Raw genomic sequence first — 27113 nt, forward strand, 5'->3', positions numbered from 1 at the left:
GACAGCCATTTTCAGTCTCCTAAGCCATCCTAGCTGAGGCCCCAGACGTGCTAGAGCAGAAATGGTTGTTCCTGGAAGTCCTCTCTGAACCAACGCTGACAAGTGGCTGTGGCCCGGGGTCTACTCTCCAGAGCGGTATTGCATTTAGGGTGGTTATTACTGGATCATCAGTGCTACCACCTTTGATACTGGTTACTATGTTCTCGTTGAACCCGAGGGAAAATGAAGACAGGGCCCATTTTGTCTCTCCCGCTGGATTTACAAAGTCCGGTACTTCTAGCTTTTATCACAGAACTGATATGACACTAATAAAGAGAATATAGATGAGCTTTCAGAAAAGAAGACTTTCCTCAAAGATGTACAGTTCCTCCCACAAATGACTCAGGAGGTTTTTAGGGCTCCAATATTTCTCATGATTGATTTAGTCTGACTGTGCTTTCTACCTACCTCAATTTTTATGTTGAGAAGACAGGAAAACCAGATTAGCCAAAGGGATGACTATTAAATTAAATAATATTAGTAAAGTTCATGGACTAGAGCGTAGGCTCACAGTGGACATAATTTGGCAGTGCCGTTGAACCTTTCTGGAACCATTTTAGGGCAATTCAACCTTTTGTTTGGAGCTTTGATGACTTAAGGAGGAAGAGTCAAAATCTGGGAGTCACTCTTATTCAGCGGAAGGAAGCTGTGTATTTCCTTGATCTAAGGATGCATTCTGACCATGAGGCCAACTGACTACACCCAGGGGCGGTGGGCCGGCAGGCAGCACACCCCACCCCCCCAACGCCCCCACCCGTCCCGGGCTGGTCCACCGTCCCCTGCCCACGACACAGAAGCCTCCCTCCCCGGCTGCTTTTCTCAATCACATACGCTTTCAAACATCCACACAACCATCTTGCCTTCTAATAGTTAAAGCAAACTAGACATTAATAAAACACGGTATTAACAACTATGTAAACGATGCCATTAGACTTCTGTGACAATTCCTATCTTACAGCTAAACAACTCAGGAATCAAACAGGTTAAGTGGTATAGACAAGGACTCACATTTATAACATGACAGGGCTGGGGCTCCATCCTGACTTGCAGGAACGAAATGGTCTATGCTCTGTCCACTGCTCCCGATTGAAGGAAAATAAAAGTTAAGGGCTAGAATGGAAAGAAAAGGGGTATTTTCTGAAACCAGGGCTAAATCTGGATGCTAACAATGATTGTATACCCCATGAGAAATTAATGACAAGAGTCTATTCAGAAGGAAAAAAGTTTTCTTAATTTCTGGGGCATTTGATAATTTCATGGATATTATATGAAAAGGAAATCACTGCATACAAACAAAGAATCACACTGAGGTGTTTACTGTATGTTAATTAATTGGAATTAAAATAAAAATGTAAAAAAAATAATAAACTGAAGCGCTTAGACAGTTTAATCGAAAGATGTTTAAATCAGGGGCGCCTGGGTGGCTCAGATGGCTAAGCGTCCGACTTCGGCTCAGGTCACAATCTCACGGTTCCTGGGTTTGAGTCCCGTGCTGGGCTCTGTGCTGCCAGCTCAGAGCCTGGAGTCTGCTTTGGATTCTGTGTCTCCCTCTCTCTCTGCCCCTCACCTGCTCAGGCTCTGTCTCTCTCTCTCTCTCTCTCTCTCAAAAATAAATAAATGAATAAAAATAAACCTTAAAAAATGTTTTTAAAAAGATGTTTAAATCAAATTTAAGGCTAATTCCATCTGGACTGATCATTTGCAGTGACCTGAATATCATTTTGAGGCATAATGTGCAGATTACACTTCTAAGTCAGAAAATGCTAGAATGATGAAATCTTTATACAGGGACCCCTGAACAACACAGGTTTGAATTGTGTGGGTTCATTTTTTTCAATAAATACAGGACAGTCCTGCAAATGTGTTTTCTCTTCCTTATGATTTCCTTAATCACACTTTCTTTTCTCTCGCTGAATTTATTGTGAGGATAAGTACACAATACACCTAAGATACAAAATATGCGTTAATGGACTGTTTGTGTTATTGGCAAGCCTTCTGGTCAATAGCAGACTGTTAGCAGTCAGCTTTGGTGGGGAGTCAAAAGTTATATGCAGATTTTCAACTCTGTCAGGGGCTCAGTGCTCCTAAGCCTCACACTCTTCAACAGTCAACTGTATTGTTTCTTCACAATCTTAAAGGATTTCTGCACCAACGTGGCCAGAAATTTTCTTCTGTGTATCCAAACAGATAGATAATTCCTCCCTCGATGCATTTAATTTGGTCAGCCTCGAAAGAATTCGGGCTAGAGGTAATATTTTACACGGGGTTCAGGATGCTACCAGCACAACGCATTTCAAATATACGTGATTTGCTGTTATAAGCAACTGAGTGCAATAAATTTATGCTGTTTTGCCAAAATCTGTCATGCGACGTTGTTATTCACCTGTTCAAGAATAAACATATCCTCTGTGTCATTGTTTTAAGTACTAAAGGGAGGTATAGACGATTTCATAGTCACGGCTGGAAATTATAACACACATATTGGTGCCTCCTCAGCAAGTGTTAGAAGTAGGCAAAAAATAAACCAGTGAAGACACGTATGTTCTGGACACTATCAACCACCTTGACCTGATTGATACCGATGTCACAGGTCACCTTTGTCAGAAAACTGTCCCAAGAATATAGTCGCAGCTTGTTTTCACCACAGAAAGTCCCAGCAGGCAGTCCCCGGGGACAGGAAGGGCCTCCGCCGTGTGGCACCTTCAAACCCGCACAGCAGCACCCCCTTTCCCACAACATTTGTCAGAAGAAATGGCAGACCTCGGTGGGCACATTTTCTGGTGCCTGGTGACCATCTAGAACTTTCACGAAGACGCCTGCAGGAAGTCCCTAAGAAATCATCTGACTAAAAATTTTTAGGGGCGCCTGGGTGGCTCAGTCGGTTGAGCGTCTGACGTCGGCTCAGGTCATGATCTCACGGTTCGTGAGTTTGAGCCCCGCATTAGGCTCTGTGCTGACAACTCAGAGCCTGGAGCCTGCTTCCAATTCTGTGTCTTCCTCTCTCTCGGTCCCTCTCCCCCTCATGCTCTGTCTCTTTCTCTCAAAAATAAACCTTAAAAAAATTTTTTTTTTAATTTTTAGAAGAACTCGACATCTTTGTTATCTTGGGGAAGTACATGTTTGATGCCATAGAATAATGAAATTCCTCATTTTACTCTTCTGTCTTTACTAGAGCTCTTCACATAAGACTTTTTTAAGAAGCCTGCCGTACTCTCCTAACATAGGGCATAGTTTGCATGGCAATAACAGTAGGCAATGCACTAAAAATTATGGCAGAGGGGCGCCTGGGTGGCTCAGTCAGATGAGCGTCCAACTCTTGGTTTTGGCTCAGATCATGATCTCTCAGTTGTGGGTTCGAGTCCTGCATCAGACTCTGTGCTCACAGTGTGGAGACCACTTGTGGAGATTTTTTTTTTCTTTCTCCTTCTCCCTGCACCTCTCCTGCTTGCTCTCTCTCTCTCTCTCTCAAAGTAAATAAGTAAACTTTGTGTTTTTTTTTTTAATTATGGCAGAAAAAATATGGTAGAAAAATTATGATAGAGGTAGATTTTTGCTTTTCAGATAGCCAGTCAATCCTGGAATTTTGCAAATTATCAATTACACAAAGCAAAATAAAATTTTTATTTGTCTTCAGAATCATAAAGAAGAAAATGTGGGCATTTTTAACAAGAAATCAGGAAGTTATTTGTTATACTTAAAAAGTAAATATGCCTTTTAATTTAAATTTTCCTATCAATAGCAACTGTGATATTTAATTTCACACAAAAGGGATGTGAATACCTATGTCTTTGTGGAGTTTTGTGAGCCCTCCTTTCTTTGCAAGTTGATAAATATTATTTTAATAAGCTTCATAATGATGAATGATTTTCTCATATTATGGATTCATTCCTTTGAGTGGCAGTTTAAAAAACCTGATCCCCTAATACAATAAAGTACTTCAGTGAAAAGAAGCTTGAATTTGTTTATCTTTTTGTTTTGTTTTGTTTAGTTTTGTTTTTACAGCACTTCTAAAGATAGTAAAAACTTTGGAAGTCCAACAGAAGAATTGCTTTGGTGCCACAGTAAGAGACAAAGTAAGTTGTTGGTTGTGAAAAACCCTGGGCATGTCTCCAGGGAGTATGTCGGTAATAAAGGGAGATCCTACGTCATGAAAAATCCATAGAATTTATTTTATAATGGGTGTTTGACACTCATCCCACATTCACATTTGCTCTGTTATAACCTCTAAAAACTATTTTAGCCGATGTTAGACCTCTCCTAGCAAAATAACCCTTTTTCTTTTTGATTCTGTCTTAAGTACACTCCCAATAAACAAAGTCAAGGCAAATAGTCTGTAAAATACAGATTATGCAAAATAAGTGTGCCATCGATGTTTTCTGATATACAGATGTTAAGATATTAAGCTACCATCGATGTTTTCTGATACACAGAAGAAAAAGCAGCATAGAAATGCAGGCTCTTCTGTCAGCCACCAGATCTGCAACGCCCGTCATGGGCAGCCGTGCCGTCACAAGAGTAGACTTCTAGGTGTTCCCTAACTCAGTCTCTCGTGTCCTGAGAAGTGGCGTTTACACCTCGGCACCAAAGGCAAAATGGATGCTTATTTAAGGCGTTTTTGTTTTGTTTTGTTTTTTACCTACCCCTTACAATACCTTGATTAAAAGTAATTGCCACTTTCAGTGTAACACTCAGCATTATGTAAATATGATCCTTCCCACTGGCATTCGCGAAGGTGGTCCTCTAACTTTCCAACAGATGTACAACTTGTGAACATATGTGGTTGCGCTTACATTTACAGAAGCTTTTTTAAAAACACGAGGCACTGGTCTCACTAATTGACTAAAAATGGGACATGAGTAACAAATAAGGAATAATGAAATGGGAGAGCACTGTAAGGGAGACTAATGTTAATGAGGAGGGGAAAAATAGCTTTCTTAGGTCAATCTGAAGAGGTTTATCATCTGCACTGTTGTTACCATCCAAACAGCCTCTAGACCATGGCAGAATTCATGGTAATCTTGAGTTAATGATTCCCATGTAGGGGGAAATAAAAATAAAAAAAAAAGTTTTGTTACCTAAAAGTTGGGGATGACTTTTGATATATGTAGAAATTCCTCAACGGATTATTTTCTCTCTCATCATAGAATTTATACTGAATTGAGAAAAACAGCATAAAACATTTGACAGCAGATGTAAACTCAGTCTGCTGAGACAGATCCACTTATAATCTTGAAGAATGGTGTATCAATTAAAGTGCAGGATTAGGGGGGCGCCTGGGTGGCTCAGTTGGTTGAGCGTCCGACTTCGGCTCAGGTCATGATCTCACGGTTTGTGAGTTCGAGCCCCGCGTCGGGCTCTGTGCTGACAGCTCAGAGCCTGGAGGCTGTTTCGGATTCTGTGTGTCTCTCTCTCTGCTCCTCCCCTGCTCATGCTCTGTCTCTGTCTCTCAAAATAAATAAATAAACATTAAAAAAATTTTTTAAAAAAGGGAAGGATTGGGGTGCCTGGGTGGCTCCACTGGTTAAGCATCCAACTCCTGATTTCGGCTCAGGTCATGATCTCACTGTTCGTGAGTTTCAGCCCCGCATCAGACTCTGCACTGACAGAGCCCCTCCCCTGCTCGTGCTCTCTCTCTCAAAATAAATAAATAAAACTCAAAATGTTTTTTAATACAGTGAAGGAATTATTTCTGGATGTGATTAATCAGCTAAGATGAAAAATCATCCCAAGCTATTTCTGATCGCTTACTATCTGCAAGGCATTTTAATAACAACCTGATACTTGGAATGATGCCAAGAAGGATTAAAAAAATAGCCTTACAATCAGGGAATTGACAGCCTGATAGGAGACATATAAATATAATAGTATTAACTAGAAAAACTGTATTTCCAGGTGTAAAAATGCAGAAGGTTAAAAGAAGGGCCAGGGCATTCTTAAATCCAAGGAACTCAGATAACTGTACAAATGTGATGCTAATTCGAGCTGACCACTGGCGCATGGGGAAGATTTGGATGGGGCATTTGCATGGGGAAAGGGGGAGAAATGATAGAATTCTCTTGGAGGGTGTGTGGGGTATCCAGCATGCTGGTGCGACTGTGCAAGCATGGGGATGGGGGGGGGGGGTGCTGTACACACAGTCTACACTGTGTAGCAAAAGCAGTGTCATTCGGTAGACGACAGCAGAGGTGCAGACTTATACACACCGCTTCTGAATGCCACGTATCCCCCGTGTGACCTGGGCTGATTCACACAGGATCTATAAACCATAGTTTTGTCGTCTGAAAACAATCAGGATGAAAACACCTACGTGCTTTCATAGGAGGCTTGAGACCGCATACTTAGCTTTACAAGGTAAATAAGGTACAAGGTTTATTTTGTAGGGAAAAATGTATGCTTCCGTAGAAAATTATGCATTGTCCCGATTCTAGAGCTTACTGGATTCTGATTGTGTGGCCGGTGTTCCGCAACGTTGTAAATTACGGCGAACTCACAACAGTGCAAAGTAACCCTTGCTGGTGACAAGCGAATTCAGTCCTGTCAGGCAGAAGCTGAACTGGCTTCTCTCCCCACAGCAGTGTTTTGTCTCCATTTGTACATTCATTTCAACATTCCTTCCCTTTTACTTTTATATATTTATTTATTTTAGAGAGAGGGAACGTGGGGGAGGGGCAAAGGGAGAGGGAGAGAGAATCTTAAGCAGGCTCTTAGGCGTGGACCCCAACACAGGACCCGATCTCACAACCTCACGACCGTGAGCTCACTACCCGAGCCAACATCAAGGCTCGAGCCACCCAGGTGCCCCGACACTCCTTCACTTCTTCCTACCAATTTGTGCTTTTTGACTTTTTTTTTTAATTGGTCACTATGTTTGCCTGATTCCTTCATTAATTGAATAAAATCTTTTCACCTCTCTTCCAACACTTCATTCTTTCTACTAAACATTATTTTGCTATGGTAGCTGCATACTATGTGTGGCTCTGGTTGATTGCTACTGACTCTGGATACACTTCAGGGTATTTACCCATATTTTTTTTTTAATTTTTTTAATGTTTTTATTTATTTTTGAGACAGAGAGAGACAGAGCATGAGCAGGGGAGGGTCAGAGAGAGAGGGAGACACAGAATCCGAAGCAGGCCCCAGGCTCTGAGCTGTCGACACAGTTCCCGACGCGGGGCGCGAACTCATGGAGTGTGAGATCATGACCTGAGCTGAAGTCGGACGCTCAACCGCCTGAGCCACCCAGGCAGCCCAGTATTTACCCATATTTTTAAAAATCCAAGTGTGTGACGCACGGGCTGAACTGATCGCAAGCACAAAGTAAATGGCAGTGTTTGGAAAGAAATGTTTCACCTACGGCTTCATAACGCAGCACATGGTCGCTGCTGCTCATGGTTGCCTCCCCAAGACCCTTTTCAGGGCTCCTTTTATCTCCTTGTTCCTTAAGGTGTATACGAGTGGGTTCAGCATGGGGGTGACCAGGTTGTAGAAGAGGGTGAGAAACTTGCCCTGGTCTTGGGAAGCGCTGTTCCCGGGCTGCATGTACATGTAGATGATGCTCCCGTAGAACAGAGAGACCACGGTCAGGTGGGAGCTGCAGGTGTTGAATGCCTTGCGGCGCCCAGCGGCCGACCGGATCTTCAGCACGGCTGCCGCGATGTGGCCGTAGGACACGAGAATGAGAGCGAGGGGCAGGAGGACGATGAGGATGGCGAAGGTGAAGGCCAGCATTTCCACCGCGCGGGCGTCCACACAAGCCATCTTGATCAGTGCTGGCATTTCACAGAGGAAGTGGTTGACCCTGCGCCGGCCACATCTGGACAGAGTCATTGCGAGCGGGGACATGACGATGGCATTGACCAGTCCACTCCCCCAGGCCACGGCCACCAGTCGCAAACACAGCTGGGGGTGCACAATGACCAGATAGTGCAGAGGCCTGCAGACCGCGGCGAAGCGGTCATAGGCCATCACGGCCAGGAGGATGCACTCCACGCTCCCCACACAGAGGAAGGAGAAGAGCTGGACCGCACAGCCAGCGTAGCTGATGGTCTTGTCAGGGCCCCAGAGATTCACCAGCATCTGCGGGATACAGCTCGTACTGAAGCAGAGATCTAGAAAGGAGAGATTGGCCAGAAAGAAGTACATTGGGGTATGAAGTCGAGGGTCTAAAATACACACAAGGATTATGGTTGAGTTTCCCAACACAGCCACTGAATACAGAGTGAAATTGACCACGAAGAGTACCAGCTCCAGCCTCGGACGATCAGAGAAGCCCACTAAGATAAAACCATACTCTGAGCTGTCATTGGATTTTTCCATGGTCTTCCTTTCACATCATCTGTATACCTGTAAGAATAAAACAAACACCGAATCGATATTTTCTAAAGCCCCTGAATGTCGGGACCTTTAAGGAACAGGTAAGCCACCAAGTCCAATATCAGAATAGCTTCTGCCCAGCTATAGAAGCCATTCATCATTTGTTCAAACACGTAATGCAAATTATTTCATTGTTGGAAAATTCCAGCTTCTAATCATCATCCATTTATTAAGGAGGAATTTTTTTCCTAATTCATGAGAAAGAGAATTTCAACTTCATTGAATATACTTCATATCTAATCTCTCTTCATATGACAGCCATTTAAATGTTTTGAACTAAACTAAATTTTCTTTAGGTCAAGACATTCAATTTCCCTTAATGATTCTCCCTATAACAAGGTTATCAAGTCTATGATCACCTTGCAACCATCTTCCACGTACCCTCAATGTTGGCCATGACCTTCTGGAAATGTGACAGCCAAGGCTGAGTTCAGTATCCAAGATATGATTGGAAAAACACAAGGTAAAGAGAAACTAACATGACCTGGAGATTAGATCCTTATTAAGAAGGAATAAGGTTACAATTACTTCATGGTGTCAATGTCACCTTTTTATTTAGGTTATAATTGAATCTGCCAAATATTTACTGATTCCTGTGAAATGCTGTCAAGTCAAATCTCTTTCATTCGTTTCTCTGAAAGAAAAAGACTTCTGTAGTGTAGAATTGCGAGGATCAAGGGAGATATCACATCCACTAATAAAATGGCAACTTTGGGCACATTGGTCTTCTGGTCGTCTTTCAGAAACATGGAAACAGCATAATTAGCTTGTGGAAGAGAGGTGCATGGCCAGAGGGATGAAGGGAGAGAGAAGGAAAGAGACTGTGGTAAAGAGAGTGATTTAAAAAGTAGATGGAAAAAGATTGAGGCTCAAAAGAATAAAGGCTCAAAAGAATAAAGAGAGCTGGCTTCATAAAAAGACAGGTGTATACTTGGAATCGAGGATGCCAGGATAATAACGACCCTAACAAAGAAAGGGAGAAAAGTGTGACAACAGCAGAAAAGCAGGTACAGAAGGAAAAGTACCTCAGACCGTCTGTCATGTTGATTCTGTGAGAACCGAAGCCAAAATAATGACTACAATTATTAAATGGCCATTGTAAAATATCTACTCTGCTGTGTGATCTAGAGGATCAAGGGCTGCTTCGATTATGATAATATGTTCAACTAGCAAGGTGGGACAAATGAAGGCAGAGGAGAACACAAGTTGTCACAAATATTTTAATTTTCAAATTAGAAAACCGTATCTTTGCTGATAACTGCTCAGCTTCAAAGTTCTTACAGTACATTTATTTTCCACAGCAAAATATAATATACCAAAGTGAAAGAAAGAAAGTTTTCTTAATTTTCTCTAATCATTTAGGCTTACCTGACTTCAACTTTCCCAAAGGATTTAGGGATAACACATAGTAATGTTTTTTCCTCACGTTGGGATTTGTTACCTGGGATTTTGTGGGAGATTGTGCAGTTAACGTAAGTAGAAAATAACGATAGGGTGATGTGACACTAATGCACCAGAAATCATATAGAAGCGGTTACAAAGACCTCAGCTTGTCCAGAAAGGGTACGACATACAAGCCCTGAGGTGACTTGTGTGCATTAGATTCTAGTTTCTTCCTGAAGATAAGAGTTGTAAAAGCTGTGTGATTTCTCTAATAATTTGACTAACGTGATAGAGTAATGGTGTGTTGCTACCTCAGAGGAAAAGTAAAATAGAGTAATTGCTGTAGGGCAGTTAAATTATAGAGAAAAAAAGGCAACTGTCGTGGAAAATAGGGTTAGCTGTTCCTCCCCTGTCTGCCTGCCATTTGGGCTGAATAGCCAGCCTTCAGGAGCCTTCTAGGAGCCGTCCACCCAAACCCCAAGGTGAGGCAAAGACTTCCTGCTGACCCCAGAAGATAACCAGTGCAGGCGTGGAAGCTCTTATAGATGCACATAGAATAAATGGAGGACTAATTTCTTAGCATCAAAATGGTACCTAGAGGTTGACAGCATGTTTCCTTGTTGAGATTGCAGGGACTGTGTACTCCTTTGGGTAATTAGCAGGGCTACAGAAGAAACTAGAGGTGCAAATTCTTCGGGGAAATCTTGGAATAACACCAAGATGATTGGGCATCAGCACTCTTAGATTCTTGGTTTCTACCTGGGGCCATAGTCTCAAATTTTGATGTGTGTGGTGGGGGTGGGGGGCGGTTAACTATTTCTGGTGTTTGGTGGGACAAAAAAGTTCAAGTTTGGCAATATAGCACAAATAGGAACATCTTCCAAGCACCTCTTTGTCCTTGAAGTGAGATTTAGTCTGTTTTCTAAGGAAACAATCTTAAAGTCAAATTTCTTTCCATTTTAATATAATTTTCAAAAGGGTAATGCAAAAGAGTAAATAAAGTTTCTCTTTGTAACTTGATTTTTAACTTTTATTTTCACTTAGGTTGGCAAAGTTTCTAGAATATAGTAAACATAAAGCAAATACTTGGAATTTGATCGATTGGTGTTCTTTACATTATAATCAAACAAATGGGCAGTGGATAACAAGATGAAATGTAGTGAAATAGTAATTCATAAGATCCCAAAATACATAAAACTTTTTCAACCTCATTTATGATTTATAATTATTTATAATTAAATAAATACAAATTAAAACACTGCGATCTTTTCACTTTGGTAATATCCAATCCGTGAGGATATGAGAGAATGGCACTCATACACTGCCTGTGGGAATGTCAATCAGGTTTACAATTTTGGAGGATGGTTTTACCAAATTTAAATTTGGCAAATGCACAAATCTTTGACCCACTAATTCCAATTCCTTGAATTTATTATTAGGATTGCTTCCATAGGTGTGTAAAGATATATATGTATCTTTATATCTATATACCTATATGGATATCACAGTTACATTGTGGCTAAAAAAGGAAACAGACTAAATGTCCATTAACTGAATAATAAATGTTTACACAGTTGTAAGATAAATAACATAAAAAGCCCAAACAATGTAATGTGTATTGATATTGGTGTTTGTAAAGAATTGAGGAGCACCTGGGTGGCTCAGCTGGTTAAGCAGCCGATTTTGGCTCAGGCCATGATCTCACAGCTCATGGGTTCGAGCCCCACGTCAGGCTGTGTGCTGACAGCTCAGAGCCTGGAGCCTGCTTCGGATTCTGTGCCTCCCTCTCTCTGCGCCCTCCCTGCTCGCATTCTGACTCTGTCTCTCTCAAAAATAAATAAAACATTTAAAAAACTAAACGAAAAAAATTGATATGAAATTGATAATCATGGAAACAAAAATGAAATATAGAAAGCATATTTTAAGTATATTATATATTAAATATATCTATTAAGTATATCGTACATATTAAAATTATATTAAATGTAATTTCTATTTTAAAACATGTTGAAATTAATAAAATTAAATATAATTTTTATTTTCCATGTTTACATAAATATGCAAAGATAATGGGTGTTTGGAGGAGAAAGATTTTGTTTCCATTTTTCCAAATTAAAAAAAATTAACATATAACCATATAAAAATGTAACATATAACCATGATTATGTTGCTTTAAACATTTAAAAGAAATAAAACTTTGGAAGGGAATACAAATAATTTGCTTTGAGTATAGTATTTAGGTTTGACCCCAGCACAATCTCTAGCTCACAAAGAGCACAGATCTTTGCATCTCATTGCCAAGGCACGAACATCACTGCGAGTGGCTGCATGCAGATTCTATAGAGCCCATGATCCAGCTTTTTTTAAAAATGTTTATTTTTGACAGAGAGAGTGTGCATGCATGTGCATGGGCAAGCGGGGAAGGGGCGGAGAGAGAGGGAGACAGAGGATCCCAAGTGGGCCCTGTGATGACAGCACAGAGCCTGATGCAGGGCTTGAACTCACCAACCGTGAGATCGTGACCTGAGCAGAAGTCAGAAGCCCACCCGACTGAGCCCCCCCAGGCGCCCAGCCCGTGACTCCATCTCTGTGACACAGGATCACACTGCCCCAGAGCTCTCCAGATGCTTGGTCTTCTGACCCACATTGACATAGGTGTATAATTACATTCATTATTTCCTCACACCACCCAGGAATTTGGTAGGAAATAAATTATTTTGCCTCGTTCACAGATTGACATTTAAGTAGAGAAAACAAGTACTTTTCAAGATCACAGCAGGAAAAAGTTCGACTTGTAGCACCGAGACCAAGTCATAGCTCAGTTGACGAAATGAGCGGTTTCCACCAGCTATGCGCCTGATCCCTCGCAATTAAACCTCACTCTGATTCTCTGGGCGCAGATGGAACCTGTAAACGTGGTGCGACCATAAGTATTTTTGTACAAACTACTAGTTTAAATTTTTTTTTTTTTCTCAACGTTTTTATTTATATTTGGGACAGAGAGAAACAGAGCATGAACGGGGGAGGGGCAGAGAGAGAGGGAGACACAGAATCGGAAACAGGCTCCAGGCTCCGAGCCATCAGCCCAGAGCCCGACGCGGGGCTCGAACTCACGGACCGCGAGATCGTGACCTGGCTGAAGCCGGACGCTTAACCGACTGCGCCACCCAGGCGCCCCACAAACTACTAGTTTAAAAAAGAAAACAAATTGGCTCGATTTTCTTCTTTTTTTTCAAGATGGTGGTGTGAATAAGTATGGAAGAGTAAGTATAGAAGAAACGAGAGATAATAATACCTTGTTTTCCACCTTCAAATGCTTTACAGTGTGAACATAAAACGAATGAATCTACATAACTAAGAAGAAAATGCAAGGTTTTGAGTCTTTGGGGTTTATTTTTTTCTGTTTTTCTCGTCTTTTAAGTGAAAAGAAAATACAACCGCCTATTATTTCACCAGACACGTGACTTATTCACCCTGCAAGTTGTGTTCTAAAGGAGATGACAGAGAAAGATGAAGTTATAGGCTGAAAAAAAACCAGAGAATGAGAAATGTTCGGATCTGTTGAAAAAAGCAGTTTTTCCTAGGCCATTTCTGCTTGTTGGTAAAATTGAAATATGGCTCCATTTCCTCATGGGATTCCCTCTGGAGACTCTTAAGGGATTCTGGATGATGAGGTCAATGAGCAACATTTAAAACTAGAACAGGCGGGAGGGCAATTTTCAACTTCTGCAGTTTTTTATAAAAGTTGGAAGGAAGTACAAGACCCTGGAGAGCTCATTACAAGGCAGCTTAGACGAGGGCTCTGGTGACAACGACCTTGGCTTCTCTGCGTCCACAGGGATCTGGGAGAGTACCACTGATTGCCGTAGCTATTAAAAAGTTTCCAATGAGTTTCATTATAATTCACGACGCGGAGCAGTCTCGAGGGTTGTCTGCCTTGGAGGAGAAACATTCAATTAAGAACTGACGGCTGCGGAGAGTGAACTCATGAACTCGCGTCAGCCCCTGTCACCGTGGGGCTCCCTCAGCTCTGCAGTGAGAGTTGTGGGGTTCCCTGTGGGGTTCCCTCAGCTCTGCAGTCGCTCCTCAGGAACCCTGGAGATCTGCTCAACAATGTTATTCACACCTGAACTTTCAAACAAAACACCAAATCTCCACTCTTCCAGCGTAACTGGCATAAGCATGTTGTCACTTGTGGATGGCATTTTGCTGAGCAGGGAATTAGGGGGGGTTTCTAGGAGAGCCATTCTCTATCAGCGACTTTTTTGTTATTGTTCTATATGTTCTCCTCAGCAATAATTCCCATAAAAACTTCCCATAAAAACTTCCAATGCAGAATTACTCTGGGAACGCAATAAGCTTTTACTCATCAAACACATTTGCAGGCATTGTGAAAGATTCGTGGTATATAAACAAATTTTATGCATCTGCCCTTAAGGATCTCTCAATCCAGAGGAAGATAAGAATGAGGAAGTTCCAACATTGTGTCAAAATTACTACTGTATTCAAAACATTGAAAAAAGGCAAACATTGGTTTATTGATTCTATTGAGAATGCAATAATAATTCATTATTTTCCCCACTCTGTATTTCTCCTCCTTTTAGGTATTGTATTCGCTGCTGCATTCCCAATGCCTACCAAGTGTTAACACATACTAGTAACCCAATAATATGTAAGTATATATCAGTTAATCTATAAAGTGATAGTAAATATGACATGTTGAAGGCTTGCTGCTTTTCCAAGGAACATTTTGCAACAACAAAAAAAGCACAGGTAATTTTCAATAGAGTAGATTCAAAATAGTGACATCTCTATCTTATGTCTTCTTCATGCATCTCCATTTACCGTATGTAACTATTTCTCAGTTTACTGACAACTATGTACATGTAGTTAAATAATAAAAATAGTAAGTGGAACCAGGTGATTATATAGTAAAATTGAAGATTCGTATATAACAACATCCCGGAAATTCCATACCTATAGAAAAACTTGCACATATGCCCAAGAGATAGAAACAACTATGTTGATAACAGCTTTATTTGTAGTAGCAGAAAATTGGAAAGCACCTAAATCGATGTCAGTTGGAGATTCATACATTGTGGACCATTTATACAAAGGAATACACTGCAGTACAATGAATCAAAATGGATGAATCTCACATTACATGAAATGAAAGTAAAGAAAGTTTTGCAGTGGTTGAAGTGATCACGCAGGGAATTATAAGCCATGTTAACACTTTAAGCTTTGCAATAATGGCCATGAGGGTTTGGGGCAGGAGTGAGACAGTGCCACAGTTTTAACTAAAGGATGCCATTAATATATAAAGAAAACATGGTGTGTATATATACACATATATACAATGGAATATTACTCGGCCGTACAAAGAATGAAATCTTGCCATTTGCAACAATATGGATGGATCTAGAGAGTATTATGCTAAGCGAAATGTATCAGTCAGAGAAAAGACGAATACCATATGATTTCACTCATGTGTGGAATTTAAAAATGAAACAAATAAGCATAGGGAAAAAAAAGAGGGCAAACCAAGAAATAGACTCTTAACTATAGAGAACAAACTGGTGGTCACCAGAGGGGAAGGGGGGGGCATTGGTTCAGTAGGTGGTGATGAGCACAGGGTGATGTATGGAATCACTGAATCACTGTGTTGTACACCTGAAACTAACATTACACTGTATGTTGACTAACTGGAATTTGAATAAAAACTTTCAAAAAAAGACACTTAAAAATAAATAAATAGGGGCACCTGGATGGCTCAGTTGGTTAAGAGTCAGACTCTTGGTTTCAGCTCAAGTCATGATCTCATGGTTCATGGGATCGAGCCCCACATCGGGCTCTGCGCTGACAGCACAGAGCCTGCCTGGGATTCTCTCTCTCTCCCTCTCTCTCTGTGCCTTCCCTGCTCACATCAATGCTCTCTGTCTCAAAAGTAAATAAATAAACTTTAAACTAGATAGGTAGATAGATAGATAGATATAGATAAAATCTTAAAAAAATAAAGTATGCCATTAACAAACATGTTTTAGTACAAGCATTCCCACTGATATGGGAATAAATTTGAGGGGAACAAGGTTAGAAGCCAAAAGAAAAATTAAGAAACTGTTGTAGTAACACAGGTGAGTGATAGAAGTAGGAAGTAAAAACAAATTCGAGAAATATGGAGATATTGAAGACGATAAACTGACAGGATTATTTACTGCACGCAAACGGCGAGACAAAGGCTGCTTGAAATTCCATTTTGACCAACTGAATGCTCTCTGTCGTCTCAGTTTCAAACTCTCTCTCACAAACTCCTCGTCTTCTTTTTCCAGCTGACTTCATCTTGAAATCGGATTCTAACTACCCTTCAACCCCTCCAACCCATTGGGTCTACCATGTTTCTCTTCCTTCCTATCCGCTTTCCTCCGTCGCCCAAATTTGCACTATCACAACTTTGGTGAAGTTCAAGTCTCTATCAACCACATACGCACCTAATGCAGCCGAGCAGGACCGGAGAAAACAATTTCGTTTCCAAGCCGCAGCCACAGACCTCACGTAAACCCCAGGGCTTCCCATATTTCCTCACCCCTGCACCTTCCCAGGGGCACGTCTTCCAGCTCCTTAAGCCACCGGCACCTCCCGGCTGACCGTCATCGTCAGCGCATGAGCGGTGCAACGAGTCTGCCCAAGAAGAGAGGCAAACAGAACTTTCCAGACTCCTCTTCAGCGACGGCCTCTGCCACCTGCCCACGTCGCGCCCCTGAAGTCCCTGCTGCCCTCCTGCCCGTTTTCACAGATGAACCTCTGCCTCAGAGCAGAGCCAGCCCCTCCGTTACCCCGCTCTGGTCCATTCTGCCTCGTCTCTAGAAATGTGCCCATCCTTCCGTGTTATCAAGCGCTCACGTTTTATGACCTCATTCCCAGGAGGACACAAATATACCATGAATTCTGACATCTTAAAAAAACAAAAAACAAAAAAAGAAAAAAAGAAAAAAACTTTGCCAACCCCTCTCCCCACCAGGTTCATTTTTATATAATTTGAAATGATGCCTCTTCGCAGATAAATTTCTCAGAAAGAAGCTCTATGTCTCTCATTCTTGGTTAAACCCGCTCTAGTCTGGCATTTGACCCCCTCCCTGTACAGAAACAGCTTTCGTCGTGTTCCAAATTGCCTCCAGTTTCCCAAATGTGACAGTGGGTTTTAACCCTCATCCCGCTTGACCCAGTGTCCTCTCTCGCCTTCTCACACTGTCTACAGCTGGCTATTTCTCTAGATCACGAGGATCTAAGACACACGAGTCCGTACCACATGGAGTTCCTACACTTTGGAGTGGCTGCCGGCAGAGGCAGTCACTCCGAAGCTGCCTCTTTCTCAGGGGGGTTGAGCGCGTTTTTGCATGTGTGCAGGAAGGAAAAAAACAGTGGCTGGTGACGATACGAGTGGACCACAGTCCCTGGAAGTGCTGTTTATCAAACATCTCCGTATCTCATCCCTTCTGTGTATGTGCTAGGATTGCATTTCCCTGTCCCCTTAAATTAAGATGTGACCATGTGAGTCCATTTGGTCTTAAAGATGTGAAAAAATATCATCTGTCTCTCCCAGGAAGAAGCTCTGGGACCCAGGGAACAGGTCCCCGCTGCCGTGATGATCACGAATGCACAGCGGCCTGAAACGTCTGCTCTGTTTTGTCCCCAAGTGACTCCCGGAGGGACCTTCACGGGCTGCCTCGTACAAAGGACAAGTAAACTTTGCTGTGTAAGTCACCGTGACTTTGCTTTATCACAGCACAACACGGACCGCCTTGAGGGGAACAGCCTCCCTGCCTCCCCTCCAGCCGCCCGGGCCCGTCTTGTTCCTCAAAGAGCTACGCGTCTATGCTGGTCTCTCGGCGATTGCTCTGCCTATGCCCTCGGACTAGCCCTTGGCCCTCAGATGTGCTCTCGGCTAAGGCAGACACCCCTCCAGACCTTTGCTCAAATCTCACCTTCTAAACGAGGCTTCCCCTGAGCCTGCCATTTAATGTTGATGCTCCCCCTCGGCATTCCCAAATTCTCTTAAATTCACTATAAATTCTTTTGTGTATCCTAATACCTTCTTATATACTTTTAGAGTTATTAGGTCTAATGTTTATTTTATGTAGTCTTTGATAGAATGCAAGCCCTGCAAAGGCAGAGATTTTTGTCTATTTTGTTTACTCCTGTATCTCAAATTCTATAACAGTCCATGGGGGGTTTGGTAGTAACCCAATCAATATTTGCTAAATAAATTGAAAAAACAAACATAAGTAGATGTGCAAGTAAAGTCTTAATGTGAGGGCTTTTAGTGTATACAAATAGAATCTAATATTCTGAAGTTCATCGAAAGTAGAAAAGTAGGAATATTTTATTTATTTTTTATTTTTTTAAACATTTACTTATTTTTGAGACAGAGAGAGACAGAGCATGAATGGGGGAGGGTCAGAGAGAGAGGGAGACACAGAATCCGAAACAGGCTCCAGGCTCTGAGCTGTCAGCACAGAGCCCGACGCGGGGCTCGAACTCACAGACTGGGAGATCATGACCTGAGCCGAAGTCGGACGTTTAACCGACTGAGCCACCCAGGCGCCCCAAAGTAGGAATATTTTAAAAGGAAAACACTGAGCTCATGGGTACAGAGAACAGATTGGTTGGGGGGGGTGGGGGGGAGTTGGGGGGTGCAGGTGAAATGAATGAAGGGAGTCAAAGGTACAAGCTTCTAGTTACAAGATAAATAAGTCCCGGGGGCATAATGTACAACATGGTGACTGAAGTGAATACTTGCAAGTTCTCCGACAGAAAAGATCTCAAAAGTTCTTATCCTAAGAAAAAAGAATTTGTAACTTTGTGTGATGACACCTGTTCACTAGATTTATCGTGCTGATCACTTTGCACTGGATACAAATGGCAAATCAATACAGTGAACACCTGAAACATACACCCGAGTCAATGATACCTCAATACAAAAAGAAGAAGAAATATCTACAGGTGTGAAATTAAGAAAAAGAAACCTGGACTGAAGATATCTATGTATATAATCTTCTTTATCAATTGGCTTTTCCATCATGGCTGCCATCAAATCATCAACATCATTACCAGCTCCACCATTTACATAGAGTTCCATGCCCTTAAGCTTACGTACTTCGCTCATTCTTACAGCCATTAAATTAAAAAAAAATAATAATTATTGAAGCAAAAGGCTTTCGGGTACTGTTATGAGAAACAGATACAGTTGTTAGAACATAAACGCCTGGCTTCATGGAGCTGACAGTGAACACGGAGAATACATTTAGTCCTTTTATTGAGCCTAATTCATAATGAAGCATTCTAAAGTAATTTCTGCTTACAAGACAATATCTCTCAATGGTTGTTTGGCATAAAGTAATCTGTAGCTGATCGCTCCGGGACAAATAGAGCACAGCCCTAAGTAGGTGGATTGCAGAATGGGTATTTTGGTGGGCTGGGGGAAGACTGTGAAAAACCGACCACACATCTTTGTTGGCCCTGGAGAACGAAACACATAAGTATCATCACTAGAATGTTGATCTCTCTGCAGGTAAGCTGGGAAGAATCATAGGTTTTTGAAACCATTTGAGTCATAAGAAAATGATTGGTTCTATTCAAGAGGACGAACTGAGCACACTGTCTCTCTCCTCTGGGCTTGCTATTGTTTAATACCAAACTGAGAGTTTCAGGTTGGGAAGATGGAAATATTCTGGAGAGAAACGGTGGTGAAGGTTGCACAAAAATTTGACTGCATTTCACTCCACCGAAGGGTACACTCAAATTTTGTGTGATGCATATATTGCCACAATGTCAGAAAACAACATCTAAAATACACTTCCTGGTTCAGTTCTGGTTCAAGATGTTTTCTTTTTCTGTTTTTTTTTTTTCTTTTAGAATGTGTTTGAATTTAAATGACCATCAAATCAATACGGACTACTATTTACTTAGGATGTTGTATATGAACATCATGATAAATGACAAACCCAAAACCTATGACAGATACACACAAAAAAATAAAAAGAAAGAAAGCCAAACAAAACACTATACTCGTCCGTCATAAGAAAGAGAGCAAGTGCTGAAAAAAGGAACAAAGAACTACAAAAACAACCAGAAAACAAATCTTTTAAATGGCAAAAAGTACATACCTATCAATAATTAAGCATAAATGTATTAAATGTTCCAATCAAAAGACACGGAGTGGCAGAATGGATTACAAAAAAAAAAAAAGAGACTCATCTATATGCCTCCTACGAAAGGCTCACCTCACACCTAAAGATGCCTACAGACTGAAAGTGAAGGGATGGAAAAACATTCACCATACAAATGGAAGCAAAAAAAAAAAAAAAAAAAAGCCAGGGTAGCAATACTTACATCAGACAAAATAGACTCTAAAACAAAGACTATGACAGACAAAGAAGGGCCTTACATAATGATAAAGGGATCAGTCCAAAAAGAGGATACAACTCGGGATGCCTGGGTGGCTCAGTCGGTTAAGCATCAACTTCGGCTCAGGTCATGATCTCACGGTTCGTGAGTTTGAGCCCCTCATCGGGCGCTGTGCTGACAGCTTAGAGCCTGGAGCCTGCTTCAGATCCTGTGTGTGTCTCTCTCTCTGCTCCTCCCCTGCTCGGGCTCTGTCTCTGTCTTTCAAAAATAGGTAAACGAAAAAAAAAAAAAGAAAGAAAGAAAGAGGATATAACAATTGTAAATTATCTACACACCCAACACTGGAGCACCTAAATACATAAAGCAAATATTAACAGACATAGAGAAAGTGATGGTAATACAATAACAGTAGGGGACTTTAACACTCCTCATATCATCAAAGGAATAAGCTTAACCAAGGAGATCAAAGGCCCGTACTCTGAAAACTATAAAAGAGTAACGAAAGGAATGAAGATGACACAAATGGGAAGATAGTCCATGCTTGTGGATTGGAAGAATTAATATTGTCAAAACGTCCATACTACCCAAAGCTATCTACAGATTCAATGCAATCCCTATCAAAATACCAACAATATTTTCCACAAAACTGGACACAATACTAAAATTTGTATGGAACCACAGAAGACCCGAATAGCTAAAGAATCCTGCGAAAAAAGGAGCAAATTTCAAGGTACTGCAATTCCAGATTTCGGGATATGCTACAAAGCTGTGGTCATCAAAACAGTATGGTAGTGGCACAAAAATAGATACATAGGTCAATAGAAAAGGATAGACACCCCAGAAATAAACCCCCATTTATATGGTTAATTAATCTGTGGCAAAGGAGTCAAGAGTATACGATGGGAAACAGTCTTTTCGATAAATGGTGCTGGGGAAACTGGACAGTTACATGTAAAAGAATGAAACTGGACCACTTTCTAATACCATATTCAAAAACTCAAAATGAATTAATGACTTCATGAATTAATGACTTAAACGTGAGACCTGAAAGCATAAAAATCCTAGAAGAGACAATTACAGTAGTTTCTCTGAAATCGACCACAGCAGTATTTTTCTAGATATGTCTCCTGAGGCAGGGAAACAACAGCAAAAATAAACTATTGGGACTACATGAAAATAAAAACTTTTTGTACAGCAAAGGAAACCATCCACAAAACAAAAAGACAATCTAATTAATGGGAGAAATATTTGCAAATGATATATCTGATAAAGAGTTGATATCCAAAACACATAAAGAACTCGTACAACTCAAAACTAAAAAAACAAAACAAAACAAAATCTGATTTTAAAATGGGCAGACGACCTAAAGAGACACTTCTCCAAAGAAGACATCCGGATGGCCAACAGACACATGAAAAGATGCTCCACGTCACTTCTTATCAGGGAAATTCAAATCAAAACCACAGTGAGATACCACCTCATGCAAGTCAGAATGGCTCAAACGAACAAATCAGGAGACTATAGATGCTGGCAAGGATGTGGGAAACGGAAACCCTCTTGCACTGTTGGTGGGAGTGCAAACTGGTGCAGCCACTGTGGAAAACAGGATGGAGGTTCCTCAAAAAGTCAAAAATACAAATAATCTGATCCAATAATTCCACTTTTGGGTATTTAGCCAGGGGAAATGAAAACTCTCACTCAAAAAAATATATGCACCCTATGTTCATTGCAGTGTTATTTATAGTAGCCAAATTCTGGAAGCAACCTAAGTGCCCATCTATATAGATGAATGGATAAGGAAGATGTGGTGTATACATATGAATACAATGGATTATTACACAATCATAAAAAAGGATGAGGTCTTGCCATTTGAGACTACATGGATGGACCCAGAGGGTATTATGCTTGATGAAATGGATCAGTTTGAGAAAGACAAATACCATACAAGTTCACTCACTCACAAATGGAGTCTAAAAAATGAACAAATAAAAAAGCAGAATGAGAACTGTAAGTGCAGACAACAAGCTGACGGCGGCCAGAGGGGAGGAGAGTGGGGGATGGGCAAAATGGGTGAAGGAGAGGGGGAGATGTGGCCTCCAGTTACGGAATAAGTCACAGGAATAAAAAGCAGAACATAAGGAATACAGTCCATGATATTATGAAAGGATGTAACGGGACAGACGATAGCTATACTTGTGGTGAACACAGTATAATGTATAAACTTGTCAAATCACTAAGTTGTACACCTGAAACTAATGTACCATTGTGTATCAACTAGACTCAAAAAAGAAGACAAAAGAAAACAGAAAACAAAATATTTTCCTTAAAAACGGTTTGGATTAAAAAAATTAATTTCTCAGAATTGCAAACAGAAGACATAAAGTTAGATGGATATGTCTTATTCTAAATGCATCTGTATTCTAAATGAATACATATAAAAGGTTATATATATATTTTTAATAGTCACAAGGTAACTGATAATAGCTAATAGAATTTATCTGTAAATCATTTTCTACCAGTATAAAATTGTATACCAATATAAAATTATATACCAGTATAAAATCAAATCTACCAGTATAAAATGAATTGAATCAATGTATTAAATCCTTCATTTAAAAATTTAAACATATTTCAATTTTGATTTCTTTTAATATAATTTATTGTCAAATTGGCTTCCATACAATACCCGGTGCTCATCCCAACAAGTGCCCTCCTCCATGCCCATCACAACTTTCCCCTCTCCCCCACCCCCCATCCACCCTCAGTTTGTCCTCTGTATTTAGGAGTCTCTTGTGGTTTGCCACCCTCCCTCTCTGTTTGTAACTATTTTTTTCCCCTTCCCCTCCCCATGGTCTTCTGTTAAGTTTCTCAAGATCCACATATGAGTGAAAACATATGGTATCTGTCTTTATCTGCCTGACGTCTTTCACTTAGCATAATACTCTCCAGTTCTATCCACGTTGCTGCAAATGGGCAGATTTCATTCTTTCTCATTGCCAAGTAGTATTCCATTGTATATATAAACCACAATTTCTTTATCCATTCATCAGTTGATGGACACTTAGGCTCTTTCCATAATTTGGCTATTGTTGAAAACGCTGCTATAAACATTGGGGTACACGTGCCCCTACGCATCAGCACTCCTCTATCTCAATTTACTCCTTGGGTAAATTCCTACTAGTGCTATTGCTGGGTGATAGAGTAGTTCCATTTGTAATTTTTTGAGGAGCCTCCACACTGTTTTCCAGAGCGGCTGCACCAGTTTGCATTCCCACCAACAGTGCAAGAGGGTTCCCATTTCTCCACATCCTCGCCAGCATCTATAGTCTCCTGACTTGTTCATTTGAGCCACTCTGACAGGTGTCTCAGTGTGGCTTTGACTTGTATTTCCCTGATGAGGATCTGGGTGTCTTCTTTGTAAAAGTGTCTCTTCATGTCTTCTGCCCATTTCTTCACTGGGCAATTTGTTTTTTGGGTGTTTTTGGGTGTTTTTTGGGTGTCGAGTTTGGTAAGTTCTTTATAGATTTTGGATGCTAACCCTTTATCTGATATGTCATTTGCAAATATATTTTCCCATTCTGTCGGTTGCTTTTTAGTTTTGTTGATTGTTTCCCTTGCAGTGCAGAAGCTTTTTAATCTTGATGAAGTCCCAATAGTTCATTTTTGCTTGTAATTCCCTTGCCTTTGGAGATGTGTCGAGCAAGAAATTACTGCAGCTGAGGTCAAAGAGGTTGTTGCCTGCCTGGACCCACAAACATATGGGCGACTAATTTTTGACAAAGCAGCAAAGAGCATCCAATGGAGAAAAGACAGTCTCTTTAGCAAATGGTGCTGGAAAACTGGACAGCAACTTGCAGAAGAAAGAAACTAGACCACTTTCTTACACCATTCACAAAAATAAACTCAAAATGGATGAAAGACCTCAATTTGATTTCTTTTCTATGTCCTCATAATTTACCAAGTTTCACTAACATTGGCTTTAAAACACACATTTGCTTCTAGATATTTAATATATCATTTATTAGGTCCTTTAGCAATTTATTTTATTTATTTTCAGTGATGATAGTATTTTGTTTCCAATATACTCTATTAGTGTTTTGCTTCCATTTACTCTTTTTTTGTGTAAGTTTATTTATTTAGAGAGAAGGAGAGAGAGAGAGAGAACGCGAGCAGGGGAGGGGCAGAGAGCGAGGAAGAGAGAAAGAGAATCCCAAGCAGGCTCCGTGCCACCAGTGCAGAGTCGGATGCGGGACTCAAAACTCATGAGCCACAAGATCATGACCTGAGCCAAAATCAAGAGTCGGATGCTTAACCGACTGAGCCACCCAAGCGCCCCCCCCCCCCCCATTTACTCTTTTCACATCTAATAGGAAAGAACTGGAATTGGAACTTGGCAAATCAGATTTATTTCTCTTAGCGGTGAGCATTATGTTATGGCAAAAATACATGGTGTTCCTGCAGATTTTAAGAGGAAACAGGGCAGATGTATTTTTTTAGTTATTGTATTTCCTATACGTACAGTTTGGTAGGAGAAAACAAGGGGGGGAAAGCAACACAATTAAATAACTATAACGTGAATGAGTCACTCAACCCAAACACCCTGGTGATAAAGCACATGCTACTTCCCTAGAAGTTTGACGACTTCTAAAGGAAACATTACAAAATATATATCCAGGCTGTGTCCTCTCAAGGAGACCAACATGCAATGACATGTGTCGTGCAAGCAAAATGTATGAAACGAGAAATCATTAGAAATCATGACAGGGCACACTAGTTTAAAATCTAGGCTGTAAGTGTTTGGGGGTTAAGAGATGATAATAATATTGATAATTGGGAGAACTGTGGAAATTAGGTAGGCCTTCTAAAACCTAGGATTTGATCTATAAAGGAATTAAAACGGACGCTTTCATTTAGGAGGAAAACATGAGTACACAACCGTGGCAAATCCAGGTGCAATTCTAGAAGAAAAATTACCGTGATTTCTATTAGCCTGCTCATGCGGGAGTGGTATTGAAAATTAAAGCTGGGGTTGTTAACCTCAGATCCAACTTTAAAGTGGTTGTTTTTCATGGTTTCATTAAATCTCCTTTAACTATGTGCAAAAATACTTGTGTGTGTACTTGTGATATTACCACAGCAAGGATTTCTGGCTTTTATCGCATTCTCAGAAAGGTCTAAGTTCACCAAATTACACAAACATTGGGGTAAAGCTTGAAGATGTTGAAGTTACACAGTTTCTGGTCAACTGGAAGACGAGCTCTGGGTACTGATTCAATGAGTGTGTTTGGCCAACAGAACATTCTCGGTAGGAATGATGAAAAGAGGGCAGCTGAGAAGTTAGTAAGCCAAGTAAACATTAAGTGCTTAAAAGCTTATCATTTGCATATCCTTCATTTCTTTTTTTTTAAATTTTTCTTAATGTTTATTTATTTCTGAGACAGAGAGAGACAGAGCATGGGTGGGGGAGGGGCAGAGAGAGAGATGGGGACACAGAATCGGAAGCAGGCTCCAGGCTCTGAGCCATCAGCACAGAGCCCAACACGGGGCTCGAACTCACAGACTGCGAGATCATGACCTGAGCCAAAGTCGGACGCTCAACTGACTGAGCCACGCAGGCGTCCCATTCATTTCTTGATTAAGGCGGCTCTTGCAACTAACCTTTTAAAGGCCTCCTTTACCTCTTTATTCTTAAGTGTGTATATAAGGGGGTTCAACATGGGTGCGATGATCCCGTAGAAGAGGGACACCATCTTGCCCCGGTCCTTGGAGTTGGGGGATGGTGGTTGCAGGTACACGGAGATAGCAGTGCCATAGAAGAGTGACACCACAATTAGATGGGAGCCACATGTCCCAAATGCCTTTCGTCTACCTTCGGCCGACTGGATTCTCAACACTGCTCGGGCAATAAAAGCATACGATACAAGGATGAGGGTCAGGGGTATTAGATGGAACAGCACGCTCACAAAGAATAGTTCAGCCTCATTTGCCGTCGTGTCTACACAGGACAACTTGAGCAGAGCAGGGACTTCACAGAGGAAGTGATCCACTTCTTTACGGCCACAGAGCGGCAGCTGAAGGGTCAGGGTGGACAACCACACTGAGTTGCTGAAACCCGTAATCCAGGACGCGGCCGCCAGCTGGAGGCACAGCCTCTGGTGCATGATGACTGAGTAATGGAGAGGCCGACAAATAGCGACAAACCTATCAAAGGACATGACGGCCAGGAGAACACATTCAGTGGCCCCCAAAGCTAGAAACATGAAAAGCTGGGCCACACAGCCGCCATAACTAATTACCTTCCTGGTGCTGCATAAATTGACCAGCATTTGTGGAACTGTACTTGTGGTGTAGCAAAGGTCCAGGAGTGACAGATTGGTAAGAAAAAAGTACATGGGGGTGTGGAGTTTGGGGTCCAGGCGTGACACTAGAATAATGGTCAGATTCCCAAAGATAGTGGCCACGTAAGAAATGAAGAAGACCACAAAGAGTGGGAGCTCCAGCCGCGGTCGATCTGAGAAACCTAAGAGGGTGAACTCCCAGGGGGCGCTCGCGTTTACCCCCTTCATAATTGGTGTCTCAGCTCTTCGTTCCTGAAACACAAAAATTCAGGAAGTCGGTGAATGCAGGGTTATGGGTGATTTCAATGATTTATAATCACTTTGCTACCTGCCTGAAGCTATTTACAAAATGGAGATTGCCAATACGGAGCTGGAAATATTCACAGATACTTAGGTATCTCTGTAATGTGATCTTTCTTCTATCTGTATCGGCATTTCAAAAACAAAGGCCAAAATTTAAAAAGCAAATACTTGATTTAAACGACTTTAACAAAGTGCATTCCTTGATAATTTTGGTCATTTCGTTGATCTTTATTTACACTACCTTCCACCCAGATTACTATTTTTAGAACGATT

The 27113-nt window shown here is 41.1% G+C and overlaps 2 protein-coding genes across 2 annotated transcripts; both read right to left on the minus strand.

Moving 5' to 3' along the window:
- Positions 1–2899: 2899 nt before the first annotated feature.
- LOC112853453 (putative olfactory receptor 2W6) lies at positions 2900–8355 on the minus strand. Its single transcript, XM_025916988.2, has 2 exons — positions 7436–8355; positions 2900–3042 (listed from the first exon to the last, which is right to left on the minus strand). Exons 1-2 carry the CDS (start codon positions 8353–8355, stop codon positions 2946–2948), a joined length of 1017 nt encoding a protein of 338 aa, XP_025772773.2. The 3' UTR covers positions 2900–2945.
- Positions 8356–25823: 17468 nt separating this feature from the next.
- Positions 25824–26765, minus strand: LOC112853444 (olfactory receptor 2B6). The gene has a single exon (XM_025916980.2). It carries the CDS (start codon positions 26763–26765, stop codon positions 25824–25826), a length of 942 nt encoding a protein of 313 aa, XP_025772765.2.
- Positions 26766–27113: the final 348 nt, after the last annotated feature.

This window comes from Puma concolor, chromosome B2 (genome assembly GCF_028749965.1).
Source record: "Puma concolor isolate L17-30 chromosome B2, mPumCon1.1.hap2, whole genome shotgun sequence".
Classification (NCBI taxonomy): Eukaryota; Metazoa; Chordata; class Mammalia; order Carnivora; family Felidae; genus Puma; species Puma concolor.